The 25,495-nt window shown below is 38.3% G+C and overlaps 2 protein-coding genes across 2 annotated transcripts in view; both read left to right on the forward strand.

The window, feature by feature from the left end:
• The window catches only part of jak2b (Janus kinase 2b), a 30,217-nt gene extending 14,116 nt beyond the window's left edge, over window positions 1-16,101 (forward strand). Inside the window, 15 exon segments of the mRNA XM_030143679.1 lie at window positions 1,365-1,489; window positions 1,650-1,784; window positions 3,350-3,437; window positions 4,596-4,723; window positions 5,587-5,725; window positions 5,971-6,122; window positions 7,680-7,830; window positions 8,597-8,733; window positions 8,932-9,121; window positions 10,803-10,838; window positions 10,841-10,926; window positions 11,338-11,510; window positions 12,298-12,415; window positions 14,629-14,737; window positions 15,199-16,101. Coding sequence (XP_029999539.1) covers window positions 1,365-1,489; window positions 1,650-1,784; window positions 3,350-3,437; window positions 4,596-4,723; window positions 5,587-5,725; window positions 5,971-6,122; window positions 7,680-7,830; window positions 8,597-8,733; window positions 8,932-9,121; window positions 10,803-10,838; window positions 10,841-10,926; window positions 11,338-11,510; window positions 12,298-12,415; window positions 14,629-14,737; window positions 15,199-15,311 — 1,880 coding nt within the window. The 3' untranslated portion in view covers window positions 15,312-16,101.
• Window positions 16,102-18,219: 2,118 nt separating this feature from the next.
• On the forward strand, window positions 18,220-24,382 carry LOC115425214 (monocarboxylate transporter 12). The gene is given in 10 exon segments (XM_030142586.1): window positions 18,220-18,493; window positions 20,369-20,452; window positions 20,839-21,087; window positions 21,171-21,314; window positions 22,719-23,209; window positions 23,211-23,251; window positions 23,253-23,403; window positions 23,405-23,437; window positions 23,439-23,494; window positions 23,993-24,382. Coding segments are annotated over 8 exon segments (1,266 nt in total). The 5' UTR covers window positions 18,220-18,493; window positions 20,369-20,452; window positions 20,839-20,876; the 3' UTR covers window positions 24,132-24,382.
• The last annotated feature ends 1,113 nt before the right edge of the window (window positions 24,383-25,495 follow it).

Consider the following 25,495-nt stretch of genomic DNA (forward strand, 5'->3'; position numbering starts at 1 on the left):
TTAATAACAGTTTTGTTTTTGTGACAGTTAATTGTCAACTGAAGTTTTAATGTCATGAACATGACACCAAAAAAAAAAGCCATGTCACTCAGCCCTTCTTTTACATACAGTATTGTTAACCCCACAAACATAATAACTTCCCTACAAACACAATAGACTGCAAATATAATAAAATTTTTAGCTTTAACATATAATCCCACAAATGTAATAACTCCCACAAAGTAATAACAGTGGCCACCACAAACGTAATAATAATTATTTTTGGGGGCTTTATTACATTTGTGGGCTGGTAAAAATCTTCAGTTTCCATAATTGTAATAACTTCCCACAAATGTAATAAATTAGTACCTCACATACATTTAAGTAATGCATGCATGAATAATCATTCATCTTTCTTTTTCTTCCCATTTATTCTTGTCATTTGGATACTTGCCTTTTTATAATGGTCAAATTTTGCAGTTACACCACATGGCACTCATTCCAGATTAATAGGTGTTTAATTACAAATACAAGTGGAGGAACCAAACAAAATGGGCAAAAATGTTGTAAAGGATTTATTTTTTATGACTTGAACTTTATTAAGTTTTTTTTTTTAAAAAAAAAAAAATGGAAAATAATAATAGGAAAAAAAAAAAAAAAAAAATAGGCCATACATGGCATACATTTCCACACCTTAAGCCAGTTATCAATGCAAGTACACTGAAGACATGTGGACAATCTCAAACATGAGTTGTAAAGGATTTATTTTTAACGCTTCAGTATGAACTAGATATTATTTATTCTCATTAAGTATAGTAGAAGCCTGTGTTTGAACCATGTAAATAAAATGTCTGGATATGATTATGAAAACAATGGAGAGGGTAGGAGCACACTGTGGGAAAATGAGGTATTATGTTTGTGGTAGGCAGCTGTTATTACATTTGTGGGATTATTACATTAAAAGCTGCAATTTTTTTACGTTTGCGGTTTATTACATTTGTGGGGTCAACGGTGATTTTACAATTCAACCATTTTAACATGTTTAGCATGCAGGATTAATACTAATGCTTATATGAACATTGTCTCAAAAGGAGGAATTAGCTTCTATGAACAAGATGCACTTTTCTGGTTGTACCTAACAAAGCAAAATAGAGCATACCGTGCACATGTAGAAAGCACACAGGTTCTAGGGTAGCATAAATTCCACGAATACGGTTGTACAGAAAGTGCTGACAAAGAAAAACAGACTCTTAAACTGTAATGTTAGCATGTCTGACTCATTTCTCTGTCAGTACGCAAAACGTCCAGTCAGTTTAGGAAACTTTGAATGTGTTTTGTCATGAATTATGCGCTGTAAAAAAGTTTTGCTTTCTTCCCGGCAACAGAAACGTCCTGCCTCCTTGTGTGCAGGAGCAACAAGGTCTCAGAAGTACCTCCATCTCCATCACTACAGCGACGCACAATCAGTCAAATGGTGTTTCACAAGATCAGGAAAGAAGATCTGGAATTTGTACGTATTGTATTTGCAGGATTTTTACATCTGTGAGTGTGTCTGAATAGTTGTGAGCGTGTGTGTGTAAAATTCTAGATAAATTCCTTCCAATAGTACAGAATGCCAATGAACCCTGTACCTCATCACCACCTGAGTAATGTTTATTGTGTCATTTCAGATTGAAAGTCTAGGTCAAGGGACATTTACCAAAATCTTTAAAGGGCTGCGTAAGGAGGTTGGAGACTACGGGCATGTTCATCAAACTGAAGTCGTCATGAAAGTTCTGGACCACGCTCACAGGAATTACTCTGAGGTGGGTGTGTCTTTTAAGCTAAGGTTTTTTGGCAGGGGCTTTGGGTCTGTAAAATGTTGCTGAAAGAGGTTTTGCTGTGTTGATTCTCAGGGAAAAAAAATTAATCATCTTTTATTCAAATCAGGTTAAAGGTAAAAAAAGACTAAACTCCAAGTATTTGACAGGTCTTGAATATTTAGTGGTTTTACTGCTTGGCTGAAGCGGATCAATTTAGGGATTTTGGGTATAATGCATTAGAGTCACAAGGGATGCCAGAAAAAAAAACCCAAAGCATAAAACTGCCCCCGGTAAATGCCAACAGTCACCCTCTATGGCTCCATATTCACATCGAGAGCATCATCAAAGTCCAACCTCAGTGTGAGCAGATGGGAAACGGGTCTCAAGTGGGATTCATGATGACTTACATCTTGAAAGCCTTCAATTTAATTCGTTAAAACCACTGATAACTTTGCAGGTTTGTAGCAATCTGTGGAGCTGAAAGACCTCATCAATTTGTTGCTAATTACAGTCCCAATAATTAGCATATATTTTAATAATTTCTTGGTTATTTCAGTAATTTTTCAAGCACAAATTGCCAAACATAATTGCTGGTTGGGGAGTTGTTGACCTCAGAAAACTTTGTGTTTTGAACTGGTAGTAACAGACAAAAAAAGAGGCTGCTTTGAGTTCATGAAATATCCATTTGCAATATTTTTGCTGGTACTGTGTGTATAGAACAATTGATCAGTCTTCAGAATATATCAATCAATCAATCAATCAATCAACCTTTATTTATAAAGCGCTTTTCATGCACAGATGCAACACAAAGTGCTTTACAGAATTAAAAACAATTACACAATAAAAACAGAAAAACATTTACAAAGAAAACCCCTCCCTCCCACCCTCCATACTAGACACGCACACACACACACGCCAACACACTTACACACGCACACAACAGGGAGACATGGCATGGCACTGAGGATCAAGGAAACGCCACCTCTGGGGCCGTCCACACTGGGAGGAGCCGCAGGCCGTGCCATCGGGGGACCAGCACCCAGGCCCCCCGACTCCGACAGACAGGTGGACCCCCACATCGAAGGGAGGACCCCCAGCCAGCCGGGCCAAAGAGACCCAAGGACAGTACCCCCACTAGCAGAGCAGACACAGCTCCCAGTGTGGAGGACCCCCTGAGGAAACACTGGTGTTAAAAGCTAAAGACTAAAAGCATAACATAGGACTAAGAGAATAAAAAAATAAATACAGTACCAAGAGTAAAATACGTAAGATTATAAAAAATAGAATAGATAAAGTATCAGTGATAAATAAAACTAAATAAGAACAAGAAGAGTTTAAAAAATTAGTTAAAAGCCTGATTAAAAAGGTGTGTCTTTAATCTTCTTTTAAATATACTAGACTAAAGAAACTTAAGTGTATATAAAAAGAATTTTTCTCAAACTGGCAGCTGGATTTTAACTTCCCATTCTTATATTTTTATGACAAAAGCTACTATTAAGCCTACTATTCTAATGCACATTTTTGTCTATTAAAAGCATGTTTAAACAGACGTCTGTCCTCTGTTGCAGTCTTTCTTTGAAGCTGCCAGCATGATGAGCCAGTTGTCCCATAAACACCTGCTCCTCACTTATGGCGTCTGCGTCTGCGGAGAAGAGAGTAAGTCAAATTGAAATCCTGTTGGCATTGTCCTCACATCCCCTTACAGCAGTGACTGAAAAAGAGACTGAATCACACATAGGACCTATCCATTACACCAACTTTATGAGCTTATGTCATTAAAGTATAATGATATTAAGAGTCTACTGTAATCTTAATTAGACCTCTGTTAACCCAGGGCTCAAGGTGCTGATTAAACTCTGGCCTTTAGTGGGTTATTCTTAGGAGGATTACAGTCCTTCGCCACAGGAACTCGTTCACCTGCTTCACCTCAACAGTCTTAGTGAAAGCCCCGGTCTGGGCTTCAGGGTGGACTGAGGAACAGAAGATACTGATTTGATGATTCCTATCAGGAAACCTGCACTGATACATCTCAAAACTTTGAAAATATGTTACTAAGGTCCTTTCTGTGGGCATTTTTGCTAATTTCAGTGAAAATTTGGGGCATTATTTGTCTTTAATTCTTTGTGTTTTCCATGTTGGATAGATGAACTTAAAGTATTTCCAGTGGTGATGGAACTTTCTTATTCCCCCACCCACCCATAGGGCAGGGCTTCATGGTAATACCAGGAATTCCATCCATCTTTCTGTCTGACCGAGATTTTTGTCCAACCGATTTCTCGAAGACTATTTACCCGTTCCTTTTCAAATTTGACAAGTTTTCTTTGTTACTAGGAGAGGTGCAATGCTGAGTTTAATGAATGATTTTCAGTTTTTTTTTTAAGTTTTATGAATTTTTGAACTTAAAAAAATTGTCCAACCGATTTCTCAAAGACTATTCACCACATTCTTTTCAACTTTGACACACATTTTCTTTACCACTACAAGAGGGTGCACCATTTAATGGCTAAATTTAAATTTTTGAATTTTTTCTGAATTTTTTAAAAATTGGAACTTAGAAAATCTGTCCGACCGATTTCTTGAAGACTATTCACCCAATTAGGCAAATGCAATCAGATTGAAAGTTAAGACTTGGGCAGAATAATATTTGTCTTGGTTTGACTGAACTACCCAAAAAGGGCAGTAATTTAGTTTAATTTGTTTTACATTTATGTTTAATTTAAGATTCAACATTATTCCCTGACTAGACAGGGTATCAGTGAGCAGGATACATTGTTACATACATTGTTATTAATGTGATGTGAAACTTACTTTCAGACATCATGGTGCAGGAGTACGTGAAGTTCGGCTCTCTGGATACATATTTGAAGAAGAACAAGAACACGATAAACATTCTGTGGAAGCTGGAAGTGGCCAAGCAGCTGGCCTGGGCCATGCACTTCCTGGTATGAATTAGTATTGATTGAACTGGGCAGGGTTCTCATGAAACTAAGAATAAATGTTTCAAATTTTGGAAAAGTCCTGGAATTCAATTTTAGGGATGTGAATTCCTCACCTTTGGCTATATAATGTCTAGTTCAGGCCACATACATTCTTGAAAGTGTGTTTAAATGAAATGTCTCATGAAAACAAGTCGCATTATACCTTTAGAACTGAAAAATGTAAAAATTCCAGGCTTTTCCCCTTTATCCTGATGGAAAAAAATCCATGTTAAAGCTGATACCTTTAAATAAAAAAAAATTCTTTACATGGAGAAATAATATGTCACCTTTTTAGCCTGATGAGTTTACATCTCTGAGGTTTATTTGTAATGAAATTCATAAAAAAACAAGAGAGAAAACCTGTCACATTTAGACAATGAAAAAAAAATGTAAAAAAAATCATATTGACCTCAGAGATTTCCTTAGGTTTGTAGTACTTGGATGCCTTTGCATTGTTATAGTTCGACTTAAAAACAATGCAGTTTTGCCTAATTTTGGATCTCTATTCTTACTTACCTATATATTATATATATATAATATATATATATATATATATATATATATATTCTAAGAATATGAAGTGAATATGAAAATAGCAAACAATTACTTTTTTCCAGTTGGTTTTTATACAATAATATAAACTTAAGTCCAGTTCTGTGAATGCGTTTAAAAGATCATTTTATCTCTCTATAAATTCTTGTAGAAAAAAATAATAATAGGAATCCTGACCATGCTAATCACAAAAATGTATGTAAGGCTTACTGTTTTTTGTTTTTAAGTCAGAGGCTTATAACAGATCTATTGATTGTGTCTTTGTGGGTGTTCAGGAGGAAAAGCATCTTGTCCATGGGAACGTCTGCGCTAAAAATGTTCTGCTCATCCGAGAGGAGGACCGCAGAGCTGGGAACCCACCTTTCATCAAACTGAGCGACCCTGGCATCAGCATCACTGTTCTGCATAAAGAAAGTGAGTTGATGTCTATGCATTTGAAAGAAGTAACACTCTCTTTAACCAGAAGAGGGCAGTATAGAGTTATTTTTAACAGATGTGTGACAGTACACTGAGCAGACTTTGTTGAACTCTGATCATTACCTAATGCTCTGAGTTACTTATTAGCTTAAATGTGTAAATATTATAAATGATGATGTTCATAGTAATAATCATATTGATATTCAGAGTTTAATGCTAGCTCTGCCATGTGTTCTGATCAGTCTTGATAGAGCGAATCCCTTGGGTTCCTCCTGAGTGCATCGAAGACCCTGCCAACCTGAGCCTGGCTGCAGACAAGTGGAGCTTTGGCACCACTTTATGGGAGATCTGCAGTGGTGGAGAGAAACCTTTAGCAGCACTGGACAACTCTAAGGTAAGAGTCGGGACAGTGATCCAAAATATCTACTGTATCTACACAGCACAATACACCATAGGAACCCACTTTTTAAAATGGCAATCCATCACAACTTCAATTAAGGCCTTATATATCTATATCTCAAACATTTCTGGCCGTTGTGGTGCCATTTTCAAATAATTATACATCGTATTGATATCCAGAGACCAGATTATACCCACAATTTCCAAAGTACAAAGCAAATTAACAGTACATTTACAAAACTGGATCATTCACTCATTCATTCATAAAATATGAAGCTGTTTTTTTAGATGGAATCAAGTTTTCCTCTTCAAACAAAAACTTTGTCAGTCAAAATAACACTGTCTTATAGTGTTCACATGCCGCATCAGCCAATAGTTTACATTATAGCTCTGTTAGCTTAGCTTGTTTTCAGACAGAAAACAGCCACAGTAAAACTGCAAATCACCTTTATTTTCTGCACTAAAGATCTGTTTGGAATCGTCCAAACATAGTCAGAACTGTCACAGTTTAGTCTGAACCATGGACCAAGGAATAGAAGCAAACATAGTTAGATAAAATTGCTGTCATTATCATTCTCTTTTAGAGCTGTGTGAAGTACTGAAAACAGCAGTGCTTCTATTTTTAAACACTGATTCTTAAAGGTGTTTCACACCACTTCTAACATTTTGAATCCATATGTTTAATGAAACACAACCTGTGTTATGCCTGTTATTGAAAACAGATACACTACACATCTTTATAAAGACCAATAAAACACATTAGTTGAGGTGAAGAGGCTCTCATTTTTAGCCTCATGAGTAAAACAAACAGAAGGTGCACTAGTTCATATTCAACATCCAGACAATCAAGTGTAGTTATCAGCAGAATAAGAACTTTCTATCAAAAACATTATTTTTGTGTTTTGTAAAGTTTTTTTTCTGAACTGAAAATTTATTTGGCAAATTAAATTAAAGCTCCCACAACCCACCTGTAGGTCACGGAGCGTGTTGGAATACTGCCCAAATACCATATTAAGTAGACATTTCAGATTCTGGCCATGAAGTACCTTTTTATTAATGTATTTGCAATTTGCAGTCAACGATGTCTGTTTTCCCTGTTTGTGTTTTATAAGAGAGTAAAACGGATAAAAAAAATAGATTGCATAACTGTGACTATAAATATCTATGTGATGATCCCCACAAAATTGACAGATGAAACAGTAAAATAAGTAAATAAAACATGATTGAAATCTTGTTTAAGGATGAAAGAGGCAAACGACAAGTCACAATTAGTTATTTAACTTCCTACTATTAAAATAAAAACATGTGTAAGATATTTTACACTGACTTATATAGCTTTATTAGTGTCTAATGTTACAAATTCCATTTCATGTTTAAATCTCTTAGATGATTTCAATCCAGTTACTTGTGTTCTCTGCAGGGGCATAGTATTCGTACATCTGAACAATATCTGCTTGTGACACATGATTGATGCTTGTCAGTGTCCTCGGTTTCATCATCCTGTTTCTCAAGATTCAATTTGTCCTAAACGATGTCCTGTTCTGTGTCACAGAAGAGCCTGTTTTATGAGGACCGCCACCAACTTCCTGCGCCAAAGTGGACCGAGCTGGCTAATCTGATTACCAGCTGCATGGACTACGAGCCCACATTCAGACCCACATTTCGCGCTGTCATCCGTGACCTCCACAGCCTCTTCACGCCAGGTCTGTGTACAGCCGCTGTCACTAGAAGGGATCTAGGTCACACTAAAGTGGAATCCTTAATGTTTTCACACATATTGTGATGAACAGGGTGTGGCAGGTTTCCTATGCAAGTATGGAAAAGTATGGAATTTGATTTTATAAATTTCCAGGTCTGGAAAAGTATGGAAAATGGAAACAAATGTATGGAAAAATATACATGTTTCCAAGATTGTTACCACTGTTCTATTTTCTAAAACATAATATTATGAATATCTAAAAAAAGAAATAGGTCGATCTGTTTTTGTTAAGGTGCTTGCTGGAGCACATACAGTAGGCTACATGTCCCAGAAAACATTTGGGCAGATTGACAAGTTGAATGCCCCGCCTTCTGCTCTTATCCTCTCCATCCCATTTTAAGGCCCGCCCAGGTGTCGTCAAGTTTCACTGCTGCTTCAATGGACAGGTGATGTCCACACACTGTTCGTGAGCGAACTATTCAACATGCCTGGTATGATTGTTGGCAGAACATAATGGGTAGATGTAAATTCTCTGACGACTAGTTCATAAATCCCAAATATAAAGACTGGTTGGAATTTTTTTTACCAAGACTTCTGGAAATTAGGGTCTGGAAAAAGTATGGAATTTCAAATGTGTAGGAACCCTGTGTGTGGGATCCAAGACAGTTTGTAGAAGCAGTGACAGTATTGATTTATATTCTCTGGTCTGTGTCTGTGTTGTCCTATTTCGGAGTTTCTGCTGTAAAATTCCCTTCTTCTTTGTGCCTCAGACTATGAGCTGATTGTGGAGAGCGACATTCTGCCGAATCGGACAGCGGGTTCAGGCTGGACGACCGGAGGCTTCGAGAGTCAAGAACCAGCTCAGTTTGAGGAGAGACACCTCATCTTTCTGCAGCAACTGGGCAAGGTATGAACAGAGCACGTCACCAAACAGTGACTCGTTTGTTTACTTGTTACAATATTTGAGACTTCTATTTTGATTCACTAGTTTATACAGTTCTGAAAAAACCATCAAATCAAGTGTAAGTTCAGTCAAGAAAAGAGTTTGTGTGTCTGTTTGGGAATGAATGAAATGATGCTGATACTAGTTGGTCTTGTCCTTCAGGGAAACTTTGGGAGTGTGGAGATGTGTCGATATGACCCACTCCAGGACAACACAGGGGAGGTGGTGGCTGTGAAGAAGCTCCAGCACAGCACTGCCGAGCACGTGCGCGACTTCGAACGGGAAATCGAGATCCTGAAGTCTCTGCAGCACGAGAACATTGTCAAGTACAAAGGGGTGTGCTACAGTGCAGGTAGGCTCATTCAAGGCTCTAGTCTAATTATTCAAGGACAAATATCTGAATTTAGCTCTCAGTTTGATTGGCCATGAGCTATTGTGAAGGCGCTGTGACCCGGTGTTGGTCTTTTTATCAACTTTCTCAACTTCTCAGAGGAAGCTACTGGTTTGATTAATTTCAAATTTTTTACAAGCCTCCCTTGGGAAATGTCTACAAGTTTTGTTCACAGTTTTAGCAATTTTGATTATTGAATGTTTGACAAATTTTGAAATATTAAAAATTTGTTTTTAATTATAATGGGTCATATTTTAATGGTTTGTAACATGGAAATGGTTACAGATATCAATATAGTTGCTATTGAGCAGGGCCGACACGGTGGTGCAGTGGATAGCACTCGTGCCTCACGGCAAGAAGGTCCTGGGTTCGATTCCAACACCATTCGACGGGGGGGTGGGACCTTTCTGTGTGGATTTTGCATGTTCTCCCCTGCGTGGGTTCTCTCCGGGTACTCTGGCTTCCTCCCACAATCCAAAGACATGCACTGATAGGTTAATTGGTTAATCTAAATTGCCCATAGGTGTGAATGTGAGAGTGATTGTTTGTCTCTATATGTCAGCCCTGTGATGAACTGGCAAAATGTCCAGGGTGTACCCTGCCTTCGCCCGTAAGTAGCTGGGATAGGCTCCAGGCGACCCCCGTGACCCTAGTGAGGATAAAGCGGATTCAGATAATGAATGAATGCTATTGAGCACTGATAGGAAGTCATTTATGGACTTTCATTTAATAGTTGAGTTATCGTCCCATGAAAGTACCACCCACTTCCATTGGAAGATTGATCTCCTACATCAAGACCACAGGACTCTAACATAGAACCTGAAAACCTCGCAAATTCAACTTGTTATTGACTCTTGATAGAACACACGGGTGAGATACAGGGCCATTGGTCCTGTTTTGTTGGATAGTATGTCGATTTAAAAAGCACGGGAATGATGTATGTGTGTATTTTGCATGAAAATTTACCAGTTGGAGATAGCTTTCCAACCAGTTTCAATGAGCACTGAAGTTTTCCTGTTTGGAGCAACCAATTTGTTGTTTCGCTCTACTTTCTTAGATGTACTACACACATAATAAACCATACTGGAAATTATGTAAATGAATGGGTATAGATATAACGCTCATCAAGCTCTTCATAGAGGTAGTTTTTTCATAAGAGAAATATCAGAATAGCTCTGCCATAGTAACAGTGTAGTGCAGTGTAAATCCAGTAGTTTTCCTAATATTTACTTTACTGATTATGTAGATGTTCATGAAAACTCAGAGTAAATTCAAGGTTATTATTTTACAAACAGAGCAAACTCAAGAAAAAGCGACTTTTTATCAAGGATATCAATGACCGAACATTAAAAACAAGCATCTACGACTTGTGCCATTGATCCAACTCCATGGGTTTTACCGGTGAATCAATGTTGTAGAAGATGACAGTGTTTCCACATTCACTATAGAGCCTCTGAACATCCAATGGGTCCTATCTGATGACCATTGAAAAGATGACAACTGTGTTTTACACCAATTATTTGCATGTATTGATAGGATTAATGGATCAATAGCTATTAAACATTTTAGATCAGTGGATGCTTTTGGTTACTGGCAGCTGTTTGGGACTTTGCAGATTAATCCTGTTTCTGCCTCTTTTCAGGGCGACGAAATCTCCGTCTGATCATGGAGTATCTGCCTTTGGAAGCCTCCGAGACTACCTCATGAAAAACAAGGAGAGGATCGACCACAAGAAGCTATGGCACTACACGTCTCAGATCTGCAAGGTGTCGTACCCTGTACACTTTCTTTGTTTGTTTTTTTATTTATTTTGAATATAACATTAAAACCAAACCACAAAAAGATTTATATAAAAGAAAGGAAAACATTTGGAAAAGGAGCAGGATGAAGTTTAATTTATAATCCCCAACCCCCCTTACCCCATCCTTCTACCTACCCTAAACTCCTGTGTCAGATCCCATAAGTAACTCAACAAATCCTACACATTTCAGACTAAATTCTGACTAAGTGCAAAACACAAACATGCTATACATATCAAGGATAGACTCTGTCCATTTTGTAACAGCAATCACATCAAAATAAACTCTGTCCCTTTCGTAGCAGTAATAATACATACACTGTGCACCCGCTGACCGTCATCGTCCGTGGTGTTAATGTAACCTGTGTGTGTTGTGCAGGGGATGGAGTACCTGTCCAGTAAGCGCTATATCCACAGAGACCTGGCAACACGGAACATCCTTGTGGAGAGTGAGCTAAGGGTGAAGATCGGAGACTTTGGCCTCACCAAAGTTTTACCTCAGGACAAAGAGTATTATATGGTCAAAGAGCCAGGAGAGAGCCCCATATTCTGGTGAGTCCTCCATGGTTATGATCATTCAGTTTAGTACATGTTTTGATTTTTTTTGTTATGTTTATTCTGGAATTTCCCCTTGAGGGACAATAAATCTTATCTTATCTTATCTTATCTATCTTATCTCTTATCTTATCTTTCTATTTATCTTATCTTATCTTATCTTATCTTATCTTATGCTATGCTTGATCCTGATGGTGTGCTGTCCCGGTGTAAGCTCTTGTATTTACTCTTATGGCTGTTGTATTTTCACTTGTTTACATCATCCTTGAATCAGAAGCTGTGAACCCTACTGTCAGGTTGTCCTGTTGACTCCTCCCTCTTTTCAGTGGAATTCATAACTGGCATGGATGTGTTTGAGGGGGTGGTGCAATAATACCAGCAATTCATCTGTTCTTTCACGTCACCCAGCCAAGATTTTGTCCAACCGGTTTCTCGAAGACTTTGACCTGATTCTCTTCAAATTTGACAAACATTTTCTTTACGCCATGAGAACAGCAGTGCACAGTTTGATGGCTGAATAAAATTTTTTGGATTTTGTACGAATTTTTGAAAAATTGATCTTAGAAAATATGTCCAACCGTTTTCTCGAAGACTATTCACCCACTTCGTTAGACAAAGTATGATCGGATTGAAAGTTAAGACTCGGACAGAATAACGTTGTCTTGATCCTTCGTTTTACAGTTATCTTTAATTTAAAATCCTAAATTCATCTGTCTAGGCAGGGTATCAATGAGCAGAGGGGTGTATTAGTAGTATCTGCTTACTTTTTCTCTTGTTCTTGTAGGTATGCCCCTGAGTCGCTGACTGAAAGTAAGTTCTCTGTGGCGTCAGACGTCTGGAGCTTTGGAGTGGTGCTTTATGAACTCTTCACTCACAGCGAAAAGAACTGCAGCCCTCCTGCAGTGAGTCGCAACCTCATTATTTGTATTTAGAATTAGAGCTACATATAGTGAATTACACAATAGTTTGGGTTCTTTCAACCAAAAATACACTGCAGACTTACGTATGTTTTGAGAATACTTTCATTCTTGGATCGTTGTCTTTATGTTTAAAGGATAGAGCAGTGTATTTGACGTTACTAGGACATGTTGATCACAACACTGTATGCGTGCTGTGGACCTGGTAATAATCCCAGAAAAATGTAGGTGAACAAACACACCTTGTAACTGAACAAAGGGAGGTTTACAAGGTCAGATCACTGCCAATAAGAGACTAAGGGCCTGATTTACTAAGGTTTGTGTGTGTAAAAACGTATGCAAACTTGACTGCACACGCAAAAACACATTGAAGCTTATCTACTAACAGGACGCACTGAGGGTTGTGTCTCTAAAATGGGCAAAATAGCTCGCACAACCCATTTAGCCTTTGATGAATATACAATATGGGCGTTTCTGCCAGAATGAGAAAAATTATTGGAAGGAGTAGATGCAAATATTTATTTAGCATGCGAAACTGTGATTTACCAAACCTGAAACTGATTGTGGTGGCTGATTTTACGTCTATATTTAGGACGTTTGAAAGGCTGGTTTTAACTGGAACAGCTTCGCGCAAAACCTAGCTGCAGTTGTTGTGGCGAGGAGGCAGCATAAGCACAACCAAAGGCAATGCAGAGAACCAATCTGTTCTGCTCATGTTTTTGGAATAATGGAAGAAAAAAATAATTGAGACATATCACCTACCTAGCAATGTCATTTTAGAACTTCTAGATCAGGGGTCTGCAACCTTTATTATCAAAAGAGCCATTTTGCCCCCTCTTCCGCCAAAAATAAAAAATAAAATCTGGAGCCACATAAAATAATAGAGCTTATAAACTTTTAAAGTTTTAATCTTTTTTACATTTTATCTGTTACAACCACTGAATACAACAAACAGAAGTGCAGTGTGGAATGGATTCTGGAGTATGATTACTCTAAAAGTACACAGTAAAAGTAGTTCATAGTATTTGCGCTAATAGTATATGAAGTACTAATACCAAAAATTCCAAATTCATGAGGTACTTATTGGAAGAAATAATTTTATTCATCATTGAATTTAGTCTTAAAGCCTATTTCAGACGAAAAAACACTTTGTAGCTTGGAAGGGAATCTGTTGTAGGATTACTCCAAAAGTACACAGTACTCATATTCATACAGTCGCTCTATGAAAAGTATCGCTATTTATGGAAATGGTTCTCTTCAAAACTCAACACTACCTCTGCAGTTCCCAGTTGTACCTCTCCATATTCTCTGTCTGGGTTCACATCTGCAAGCTCCCGGAAAACGGACAGAATTACGTGAGTAATATACAAAGGACGGACAGAACCTTCCGTCTGTCTCCGTCTGCGTCTTTAACGTAGAGCATAAATGAGCCCTTACTTTTGTCCGGAAGCCACATTCGCTCCATGCAGCTCATCTACCGTAATTGTTGAATGAGTAGCACAAGAAAAACGCTAGCGGCTGGCTTGGCCGTGCAGAGGAGAATGGCGGCTGGCTTGACCACAGTAAAGGGAGGAGCCACTATGAGGAGGATGAAGAGACACATGAGGCTCTGAGCCGCAGGTTACCGACCCCTGTTCTAGATGAACTAGGGGATGACTTGGGGCCAGTCACAAGGAGGAGTCATGCAATACCTTCTATGACAAAACTCCTCCAATGTTACATTTCCTTATGTCTGGGTCATTCCAGCACACTGTTTTCATTAGTGCCGGCGTATCTCAGAGGAGTTTTTCCAGCGTACTGTCTCCATGATGACGACCAGTAGCGCATGCAAAATCCTCATTTAAATAGGGCGGTCTCCAAGACTTCGCACCTGTTGTCATTTGCACAGGCAATCTTAGTTGATCACCTGTTACACACAAATCAATAGTATTTTTTTTAGTGCGAGCAAGCAAATTTGCACCCGATATTTGCGATCTTAGTAACTCAGGTCCTACATGTATAAGAAGCACCAAATAGAAACCAGATTTAGAATAAGAAAGGAAAACACTAAAACCTGAATTTTTTAATGTGGTCGCAATTTTCAGCACGTCCTACTTTCTTAAAGCAGCTTTGTCTCACAAATATTTAAGACACAAATGTTTTTGTTTCTGAATGAAATAGGGGTTATTTGGATGTGACTTTGTTTTTCTCTTCTGAAGGTTTTTATGTCCATGATGGGGAATGACAAGCAGGGACAGTTGATTGTGTATCATCTTATCGAGCTGCTCAAATCAGGAAGTAGACTGCCTCAGCCCCTGGGCTGCCCCCAGAGGTAAGAACATCCACTTCAGTCCAGCTGAACTACACAAGTCCAAGTCCATGTTGGGCCTGGACTGTTGTGCTCTGAGTCTTGTTAGATTTTTGATTTGAGTTTTAGTTGCACATATAAGTGCACATATACTATTATATGATTTTGATGAACTGACAAGTTTATTTATTGTTTTTTTTGTGTTACTTGTTCCAGATGTGAGGTGAAGCTCAAAATAATCAAATATTATTTAGAAAAAAACATAATTTATTAAAGGTCCCATACTGTTAAAAGCCATTCCATTTTTGTACAACCTGAAGCCTTTTATTTTTTTATCTTGTCTAGTTTTAGTTTTCATTACCAAAATGAGTTGACTCAGCCCAAAGCTCATTCTCTCTCCTTACGTTGTTGCTTTTTCACCAATATTTTCTGCCTTTGCCCTTGTTGCTGCTGGTTAAAACCTCTGTTCATGTCACTCTGTCTCAGATCCACGAGATCATGGAGGAGTGCTGGGACAACGACCCTGGTTTGCGTCCTGGCTTTAAGGAGCTGGCTCTCCGCATCGATCTGTTCAGGGACAGTAAGGAGTTCTAAATAGAAAAATCACCCTAAGTGCCATGTCTTCTTCAACCAAGACGCTCTTAATGTCATTGCTGTGTTTGTGGCAAAGAGACAAAAAGGCCAAATCGAGGTCCTGATCCTGCTGTGAGATGCCAGTGTGTGGCCAAACAGTTAAGGACTGAAAGAGTGCTGGATCAGCTCATTAACTACTGCCAAGGTGCCTTTAAGAAAGGCACTCAACCTCCAGAATGATGCTGCCTTGTGGCCAGCACCACGACAAAATGGTGTCTTGGATGTGTTGAACCGATTAAGGTAATACTGCTGAAAGACGGCAACTCTGTTGGGTCAAACCTCCCATATAAAATCAAAGTTTGTAGAGACTGTGAGTAGTCTGTCACCAGGCCTGAAGCTACAGATGCTTGTGTCAAACAAGTTGTTTGTCTGTCTGCATGTATGTATGTGTGTGTGTGTGTGTGCGTGCGTGCGTGTGCGTGTTTGAGTTTGAGTGCGTCAGAGAGGGTGAGTGTTGTATTTGCATATAACCAGCTAGCAGGACTAGCTCTCGCCACACCTTTTTCCTTTACCTACAGAGAGATGGACTAATAGTGTTTCTATGTATGTGTGTAAATACCTACAGTATATTTGTGTACATATGTCCATTTTCTAATTTTATAAAATGACAGTATAGTAAAGACTATATTTGAACTGCCAGCAACATGTCATTGTAAATGAAGTACATACAAAGGTGATTTAAAAAATCCATTGTTTTATGTTTTAAATGTGCGAGTTGGTGTGAACATTAAAAACTGTTTAACCTCATAAAGGATGTCTGGAGTAAATTATTTGCTTAAAAACTGTCAATTTTTTTAAGTATGGAGGAAAAAACAAGACAACAAGCACAAGGCCCACAGGGAGCAAAAGTGTAGTGAGGGTTTTCCATGACTATGTGGAGTACCTGATCTGTATATATACTAGAATCATATGGACTAAACAGGGGGACACATACAAACAGCAGCTTGTACCACTCCTCATTCCTGTTGTACTTTAAATATAAGGATGGAATGTTCATCTTGTGTCAACGTTATCTTCATGTAATTTTGTCTTATCATGAAAACTAAATATTTAAAGAAGTGTAAAGGCTGATACTCCTTTCAAGGTGAGAATTGTAGAAACCAGATGGTCACTGTGTGAAATGGTTATTATGGTCTAAATTTTTTTTTTTCCACTTATCTACAGGTAAAGCATTTAAAATGATTGTATTAAAAAAAATAAAATAAAACAAGCATATTGTAAGCATCAACAATGTAACAATACCCTTAGGATACTTTTTTTCCCCCTTTATTCAGAGGTTAGCCCTCGCTGAGACACAAAGTCTCACTTGCAAGAGAGTCCTGTTATTATAATATTTATAATAAATGAAACACCTGACTCCAATATATCCAAGTTTTGGTTTTTTTTGCCATACAGTGTAGCTTGCAGTTATCTGGAACATGCTGCAAAACCTTTAGCTTGGTTGATAATGAAAATGAAGTACATTCACAAAGGTCAGTTTGTACTCATAAACTTACCATTACAAAGCACAACCTAACTTCCTTGTAGGTGCACAGCATGTATGTGTGTGTGTATATATACACATTTAAAGATGCTAAAATTTTTTGAAAAATGATTGAAATTTACCAATTTATTTAACCATTTCATGCATAGTGGTCACTACATGGACAGCTATTCTACTGCTGCTCTCTTGTATATTCATGGGTTTTGTTGTTTTAGTTCCATATCAGCCAACACAGTGGACACTCATGCATCATCACAAACACTGCAATTCATACATCACTGTAACTTTGCTGCTCTTGACAAATCTGATCTGCAGTAACATGTTTTAGTGTAAATCAACTGCTAATTGTTATTAGACTGTAATTAACAGTTTTCTGGAAAAGAAGGTTTTTTGTTTTTTTGTTTTTGTTTTTTTTTTTGCATATCCTCCTGAAACCCAGCAATGCATTTTGTCCTCTATAGGGGACAAAAGTTGGACAGTTTTACTTTTAAAATGCTGTGCATTGCAAAGGACATTCTATTAAAAAAAATCACTCAATAAATAAAAATAATTTAAAAATGTTTCTGAAAAAACTGTTGCATTATGCAGTTTCCAATCAAGACAATTTTTTAATGTAAAAAAGCTAAAACTGTCAGTTTCCTGGGTCTCAGGAGGATATTATCTCCATGACATGAGTAATAACTAATATTAGAGTATGATAAAATGTGAGAAAACAGTAGCAATTTAGCAATTAGAAGCATTAAAAATGCTTTTATTTCATAGTTTTCACACAGTATATCGCTTTCTGATGATGATTTTTTAAATAAATGTTTCTTTGCTTCAAAACGTAAATGCATGGTGTCCAGCTGAGTGGACATTTTTGTAACTCCATGAAAAATAGGTTCATAAAAAAATTGCATTGTTTTTTTTTATGCCTAAAGAGGAATAAAAACACTCAAGAAAAAAATATTGACTAAGGTTCTCATAATTCACGAATGAAAGGGTTAAGCAGGCAATTTGCATCATTTTAGGAAGTTAGAATTGGTTTGCATTTGTAAAAAAGAAATGTCTATTTTTCACCAAAGAGTAAAGCCATTATTATTATTATTATTATTATTATTATTATTATTATTATTATTATTATGTAGAGACATAATGTGCGGAGGTCAGCCTGTGCGCGCCTCCGCCTCGTGCACTTCCAGAGGCTTTTGCGCACCGCAACAACAGCTGGGCAGCCTGACGGACGGCACTGAGGGTAGGAAACAATCTGGAAATACAGCCATTATAACAGCTCATATGTTTTTGGACTGAGGTAAAGGCCTGTTTAATGTACGATTCGGCTGATAAGTATTGGTAGGTAATCTAAAATCGATGGACATTATTTGTAAAGACCTCTTTTTAGCTCGTCGTACTTTACGGTAATGCAACTGTCGTAAAGTACAGATTAGAAGCGCAAACAGACTACAGGCTGTCATACGGACACTTTCAGACACGGGGTATAGACAGACTGTGTGGACCTTTATATAGCCTTGGGTCCTGCGTACAGTGACGGTTTGACTTGTCAGAAACAGACCTGAGGACTCGGGATTTGAGGATATATCAGCTGTTTTTGCTTGAACGGGGTCATGAACTCTGCCGATAAGCTGCTTTTGTGGACGGACATTCAAACCAGGACAAGAAAGTACGGCAATTTAACCCTTTCATGCATGAATTACAAGAACCTTAGTCAAGATTGTTTTTATTCCCCTTTAGGCATGAAAAAAATAATGCAACTTATTTTTTTTAAATGAACCTATCTTTGATGGAGAAAATGTCCACTCAGCTGGACACCATGTGTTTAAACCCTTTCATGCATACTGGTCACTCCAGTTGGACAGTTATTCTACAGCTGTTTTCTTCTATATTCACAGGTTTTGATGTTTTAGTTGCATATCAGCCAACACAGAGGACACTCATGCATTATCCCATACACCAGGGGTGTCAAACTCACTTAGTTCAGGGGCCACATTAAGTGACTTCATCTGCAGTGAGCCGGACCAGTGAAATAATAACATAATAATATATAAATAATGTCAACTCCAAACTTTCCTCTTTGTTTTAGAGCAAAAAAAGTAAAATTATGCAATGAAAAGGTTTATATTTACCAACTATCCTTTAAAACAATGTGAATAACATGAACAAAACTGAAATTTCTTAAGAAAACTAAGTGCAATTTTAATAATAATGTGTCTCAGTTTATCATTTACATATGTGCATTACAACGTACAGATCACAGTGAATCTACAAATACACAAAACATTTATGACAGGCAAAATATTATTAAACTTAGACTTCAGACATTTCAAAATGTTCATATTTGTTCAGGTTATTCGTGTTTTTGTGAAATGTTAGTTTGTTTTAGTGTAAATACAGTAAAATGGCATGAAAATATTTATATTTACAAAGAGAAAAATTTGGAGTTGTGAGTATTTATAGTTTATTATGATAGTATTTTACTGATCCGACCCACTGGAGATTAAATTGGTCTGTTTGTGGAACCTGAAATAAAATTATTAATATCTTCAGTGTAACTTTTGCATTTCACAAATTCATCCCAGGGGCCAGACTGGACCCTTTGGTGTGCCGGATTTGGCCGTCGGGCCGCGTGTTTGACACCTGTGCCATACACTGACATTCATAGCATTACTATAACTTTGCTGTTCTTGATAAATCTGATCTGTAGTAACATGTTGCTAGTTGTTATAAGACTGTAATTAACAGTAAACTTTTTTTTTTTTTTTGCATATTATCTCCATGAAATGAGTAACAACTTGTATTAGAGTATGTTAAAATATGAGAAAACATCAGATTAGCTGCATTAAAAATGCTTATTTTATAGTTTTCACACAGTATATCACTTTCTGATAATGGGTTTTAAATACATGTTTCTTTGCTTCAAAAATTATACACTTGGTATTTGTAAGTCCATGAAAAATAGATTCATTAAAAAAACATTCAATCACATTGTTATTTTCATGCCCAAAGAGGAATAAAAACACTCAGGAAAAAAATCTTGACTAAGGTTCTCATAATTCATGCATGAAAGGGTTAATTTTTGAAGCAAAGAAACATTAAACCCATTATCAGAAAGTGATATACAACTATAAAATAAAAACATTTGTAATGCAGCTAAACTGATATTTTCTCATGTTTTATCTTACTCTAATACTAGTTGTTACTCACTTCATGGAGATAATGTGCAAAAATAATAATAATAATAATAATAATAATTAGCAACCGATTTACACTAAAACATGTTACTCCTGATCAGATTTATCAAGAACAGAAAAGTTACAGTAATGGTGTGAATTGCAGAGTATGGGATGATGCATGAACGTCCACTGTGTTGGCTAAAACAACAAAACCTGTGAACATACACGAGAACAGCTGTAGAATAGCTGTCCACTGTAGTGACCACTATGTATTAAAGGGTTAAGTCTAAACTCACAGTAGACTGGTTTTGAAAATATGTGCAGAAATCTTGTTTTGTGTAGTTTATGTCTTTTCAATTTTTCAGTAAGCGTATGGAAGAACAGAAAACTCGGAATGCCATCTTGACTCTTTGAACATGATACCAACATAAGGAAATGATGCTTTGAAGGTAAGGTGGATTAGAATTATGGCGTTGTAATTTACATTTGAGCTTTTTTTTTTTAATCCAAAGACAAGGTGTATCATAAATGTATAATTGCATAATAATTACACATAAATGCATTCATCACAGAAACATACCACTCTGTATCTCAGTGGTTTTATTATAGTATTATATATAGTTTTATATATCAGTTTATTATTATTATTTTTTTTAATTTGGTTTTCCCCTGTAAGTTGCTTTGGAATAAAGCATCTGCCAAATGCATAAATGTAATGTAGAACCAGTGTGTTTCCTGTGGGGTCTAACAGTTCGTATTTTATTTTATGTTCCTCTGTGCATTTTTGCATGTTCATTTCCATATGGAGTCCTATCAGTGTCTCTTACGCCAACAGTTCAGTTGAAACACAGAGAGCCGCCTGTAGAGCAGCTGATGAAGATGGTGAAGTCCAGCAGACCTGGTCCTCCTGACGGTGGCTATGGCTGGGTGGTGGTCTCCTCAGCCTTCTTGGTCATGGGCCTCACCGCTGCTGTCCTCAAAAACTTCGGCCTCTTCTTCTTGGAAATCCAGAGTCACTACGGAGTCTTGTCCAGCACCACCTCCTGGGTCACCTCCACTGCGATTGCCATGTTCCACCTCGGAGGTTAGAAATAAGTGTCAGCTTTGTCATGTGTTTTGAATTCAAGATGCTTTTTTTTTTTGCTAACTTTCTGTGGTTCTTTTCAGCTCCAGCTGCCAGTGTGCTGACCTTACTGTTTTCTCAGAGAGTGGTCATTGTAGTCGGAGGCCTGCTGTGTGCTTCTGGAATGCTGTTGGCGTCCTTAGACCTCAGTTTACCGTGGCTCTACCTCTCCATGGGCGTCCTGCAAGGTAGCACAGACCCATCAGTGAATACTGTGAATATAATATAATAATAATTAGAAACACGGTGGTGCAGTGGATAGCACTCGTGCCTCACAGCAAGAAGGTCCTGGGTTCGATTCCAGCACCAGTCAACGGGGGTGGGACCTTTCTCTGTGGAGTTTGCATGTTCTCCCTGTGTCTGCGTGGGTTCTCTCCAGGTACTCCGGCTTCCTCCCACCATCCAAAGACATACACTGATAGGTTAACTGATTAATCTAAATTGCCCATAGGTGTGAATGTGAGAGTGATGGTTTGTCTCTGTATGTTCAGCCCTGTGATGAACTGGTCACATGTCCAGAGTGAACCCCGCCTTCACCCATAAGTAGCTGGGATAGTCTCCAAGTGACCCCCGTGACCCTAGTGAGGATAAAGTGGGTTCAGAAAATGAATGAATGAATGAATAACTAGAAAAGCACTCGGAGAGCTCAGACCTCTGCCAAGGCAGATCACACCCCCCATCACCACCAAAATTTAATCATTTCTTCCTTATGCCAGTATCAACATTTCCTGAAAATTTCCTGAAAATCCATCCATAACTTTTTGAGTTATCTTGCTAACAGACTAACAGACAGACAGACAAACCCTGATGGAAACATAACCTCCGCCATTTCACTTGGCGGAGGTAATAACTAACTAGAAAAGCACTCAGAGAGCGCAGACCTCCGCCAAGGCAGATCAGTCCCCCCACCCCAAACCCCGATGAAAACATAACCTCCTTGGTGGAGGTAATAATAACTTTTATTTATATAGCACCTTTAAAAACTGAGTTTACAAAGTGCTTTGACAGACCTCCCTCTTCCTTTTTCTTATCATCACTCCAATTTTTCTAGATTTCTATAATATACATTAATTACCTCCACCAGGAGGTATTGTGATCACTTTGCTTTGTGTGTTTGCGTGCGTGCTTGCGTGTTTGTTTGTTTGTTTGTTAGCAAGATAACTCAAAAAGTTATGGACAGATTTTCATGAAATTTTCAGGAAATGTTGATACTGGCGCAAGGAATAAATGATTAAATTTTGGTGGAGATCGGGGGGGGGCAGATCTGTCTTGGCAGAGGTCTGCGCTCTCTGAGTGCTTTTCTTGTTGACTTTTGTTTTTTGGAGGTGGTATGGTCAAGGTAAAGGAGGTGACCGGACCACCTCCAAAATTCACCTATTTCTGAGTAAGTCTATGAAAGTGGTCCAGGTAGGTCCAGAAAGGAGACAAACCTGTTTACAATGTAAGTTTCCATGAGTCCAGTAGGTATATTTTACAACAGTAGACTTTTAAATGAGGTTTTTGGTTGTGGGAGCAGTTTATACCAACTTAATAAATGGCTCTCAAAAGTAAAACAGAACTCTTATAATATCAGATTATATTTTGTGTCTCAGGTACAGGTATCTCCTTTTCGTGGATCCCAGCGAACAGCATGGTGAGCCACTACTTTGTCCACTGGCGTCCGGTTGCCTACGCCATCACCAGCTCAGGGGAATGTGTGTTCACCATCATATTCAGCCTGTTCTTCCAGTGGCTGATTGAGACGTACAGCTGGCAGGGCGCCCTGCTCATCATCGGAGGCCTTCAACTCAACCTGTGTGTCTGCGGAGCTCTGATGAGACCACTGGGGAACCAGAACCAGGACCCCAGAGACAGTGTGGACTCTGATGCTGCTGCCGCCCCACCAAAGAAAAAGATGATATTCCAGTGTTCTTTACTGAAAAAACCCGAACTTTTGCTTTATATCCTTTTCGCCATACTAGCTGCTACAGGGTTTTTCATCCCAACTCTGTTTTTAGTGCCCTTCGCTAACAGTTTAGGCATTCAGAAATACTGGCCAGCCTCCATCCTCTCAGTTCTGGCCTTGGCTGATCTGATGGGGAGGTTTAATGTGTGGTTGGATCGCCAACATGAGGCTGATGAGGAACTGCGCTGCTCACAGTGGTGGTGATGCTGCTGGGTGTGGTGCTGCTACTGCTGCCCATCATCCACGCCTACTGGCCCATCCTGCTCTTCTCTGCCCTCTACGGCTTCCTGTTCGGCTGCGTCGTAGCCATCCACGTCACCTCCATTGTGGACCATTGTGACCCTGGAGGGGTTCGACAGCGGACTGGTGGCTCTTCATGCTGTTTAGGAGCATCGGTGGGTTTCATCGGACCACCTGCTGCAGGTCAGCACTGCAAGTCTTATATATCACACATTGTTGATTTTTCAATAATCACTTAATTTAAAACACTAGTTACATATTTATCTAGTGGAGATAAAGGCCATTTTGCATTTTCATTTCATTTTCATTTATTTTATTTATTTAGACGGGAACAATGCACAATATACATTAACCTTAAACAGGACAGATGTAGTGTGCCAGGTTTGTGCTCTAGTGCTCATTTCCACCTGTAGTCCCTGGACAGGCTGATGTTATCATTAAAAAAAAACAGACATTATTAAAAGCTCAAACATTAAATAACAGTAAAAATGTATTTCTGTAACTCCACGTATATAAAAATATTCATTCACGTCCAACCATTACACTCTTATTATGTCCTGATGAGTAAAGGGAACTGAAGTAGCACCAGTGTCTCCGTGCAGGCCGTGTACTCAGATACGTCTGTTCATTTATTTATCAGCCTTGGCCCACTTCACTGTCTTCGTTTCTTGTTTCTACAAGCTGGTTGGTGGATCGGACGGGGACCTACAGCGCTGCCTTCTACCTCTCTGGCTTCTGCTCATTTCTTTCAGCTCTGTTTGTTGTTGTAGTCGACTACCTGGTTCAGAGGAAAAAGAGACAGAGGATCTCAGCAAGGTAGCGAACCAACAGAATGACAGAGTAGCAGGGAATGTCAAGTAACGCACTGTTTACCTGATGAGCCTTTTTGTAGCAAAGACCGTTGACTATCCGAACATATGGGATCATTTGGTCTACTGTCAGATGACCTCACTTCAGGGTAACTTTACACAGTGCCTCTCTTGCTTCACTAGAATGGAATGAACAACACATTACCTCAGACGACGGCGGATACTGACATGTAGATTTGAGATATACTGCTATGGTTATATTCATTCATTCATTGTCGGACCCGCTTTACCCCTCACTAGGGTCACGGGGTCGCTTGGAGCCTATCCCAACTACATAGGGTCGAAGGGGGGTACACCCTTGACAAGTCGCCAGTTCATCACAGGGCTGCTATGGTTATATTTTGTTTAAAAAAGGATGTAAGGCAAATCATACCTTTTTGAGTTTTTTAAGACAGTAAAAGTGCATCAGTTTTGCAGGCATCTAAGTATGCAAAGAAACAAGTGAAAGGCTCTTGCAACTTGTAACTAGACTTTTTTATTCATTCATCAGTTTGTTTGGTGTGTGGTTTTTACCACTGCTGCTTACAGGTTTTGATCAAATCAAGTTTATTTATATAGCACTTTACAACATCATAACGAAGCCCAAAGTGCTTTACATATAAAAGCATGATAATTATAAGATTAAAAAACAGGTTAATCAAGTTACCAGAAATATGATAATGATGGGGTGGCTCAGATCTCTCAGGGTGTAACTACAAAAAATACACTTACCTTGGTGCGAGTAAATACACATGTGCAGTAGTGTATGTTCTTTAACACAAGTGTTGTTCACAAAAATAAGTCCTTTCACATTATCCCTATTATCCTTTTAGATGGTGCCTATTAGTTTTGCCTGTAGTGGTACGAGGTTAGAGCAGAGGTGTCAACATGCCGCCCAGGGGCTAAATCCGACCCGCCAAGGGTCCAGTCTGGCCCGTGGGATGAATTTGTGAAATGCAAAAATTACACTGAAGATATTAATCATTTTAGTTCAGGTTCCACATACAGACCATTTTAATCTCCAGTGGGTCGGATCAGTAAAATACTATCATAATAACCTATAAATACTCACAACTCCAAATTTTTCTCTTTGTAAATGTAAACATTTTCATGTAATTTTACTGTATTTACACTAAAATGAACTATCAGTTCATAAAAATACAATAACCTGAACAACTATGAACATTTGAAATGTCTGAAGCGCAAGTTTACCAATATTCTGCCTGTCATTTAATGTTTTTTGTATTTGTTGATCCACTATGATCTGTAAGTTGTAATTTACATGTGTAAATGATAACTGAGACATAATAATGTTAAAGTTGCACTTAGTTTTTTT

The sequence above is a fragment of the Sphaeramia orbicularis genome, chromosome 9 (genome assembly GCF_902148855.1).
Source record: "Sphaeramia orbicularis chromosome 9, fSphaOr1.1, whole genome shotgun sequence".
In the NCBI taxonomy this organism is placed as follows: Eukaryota; Metazoa; Chordata; class Actinopteri; order Kurtiformes; family Apogonidae; genus Sphaeramia; species Sphaeramia orbicularis.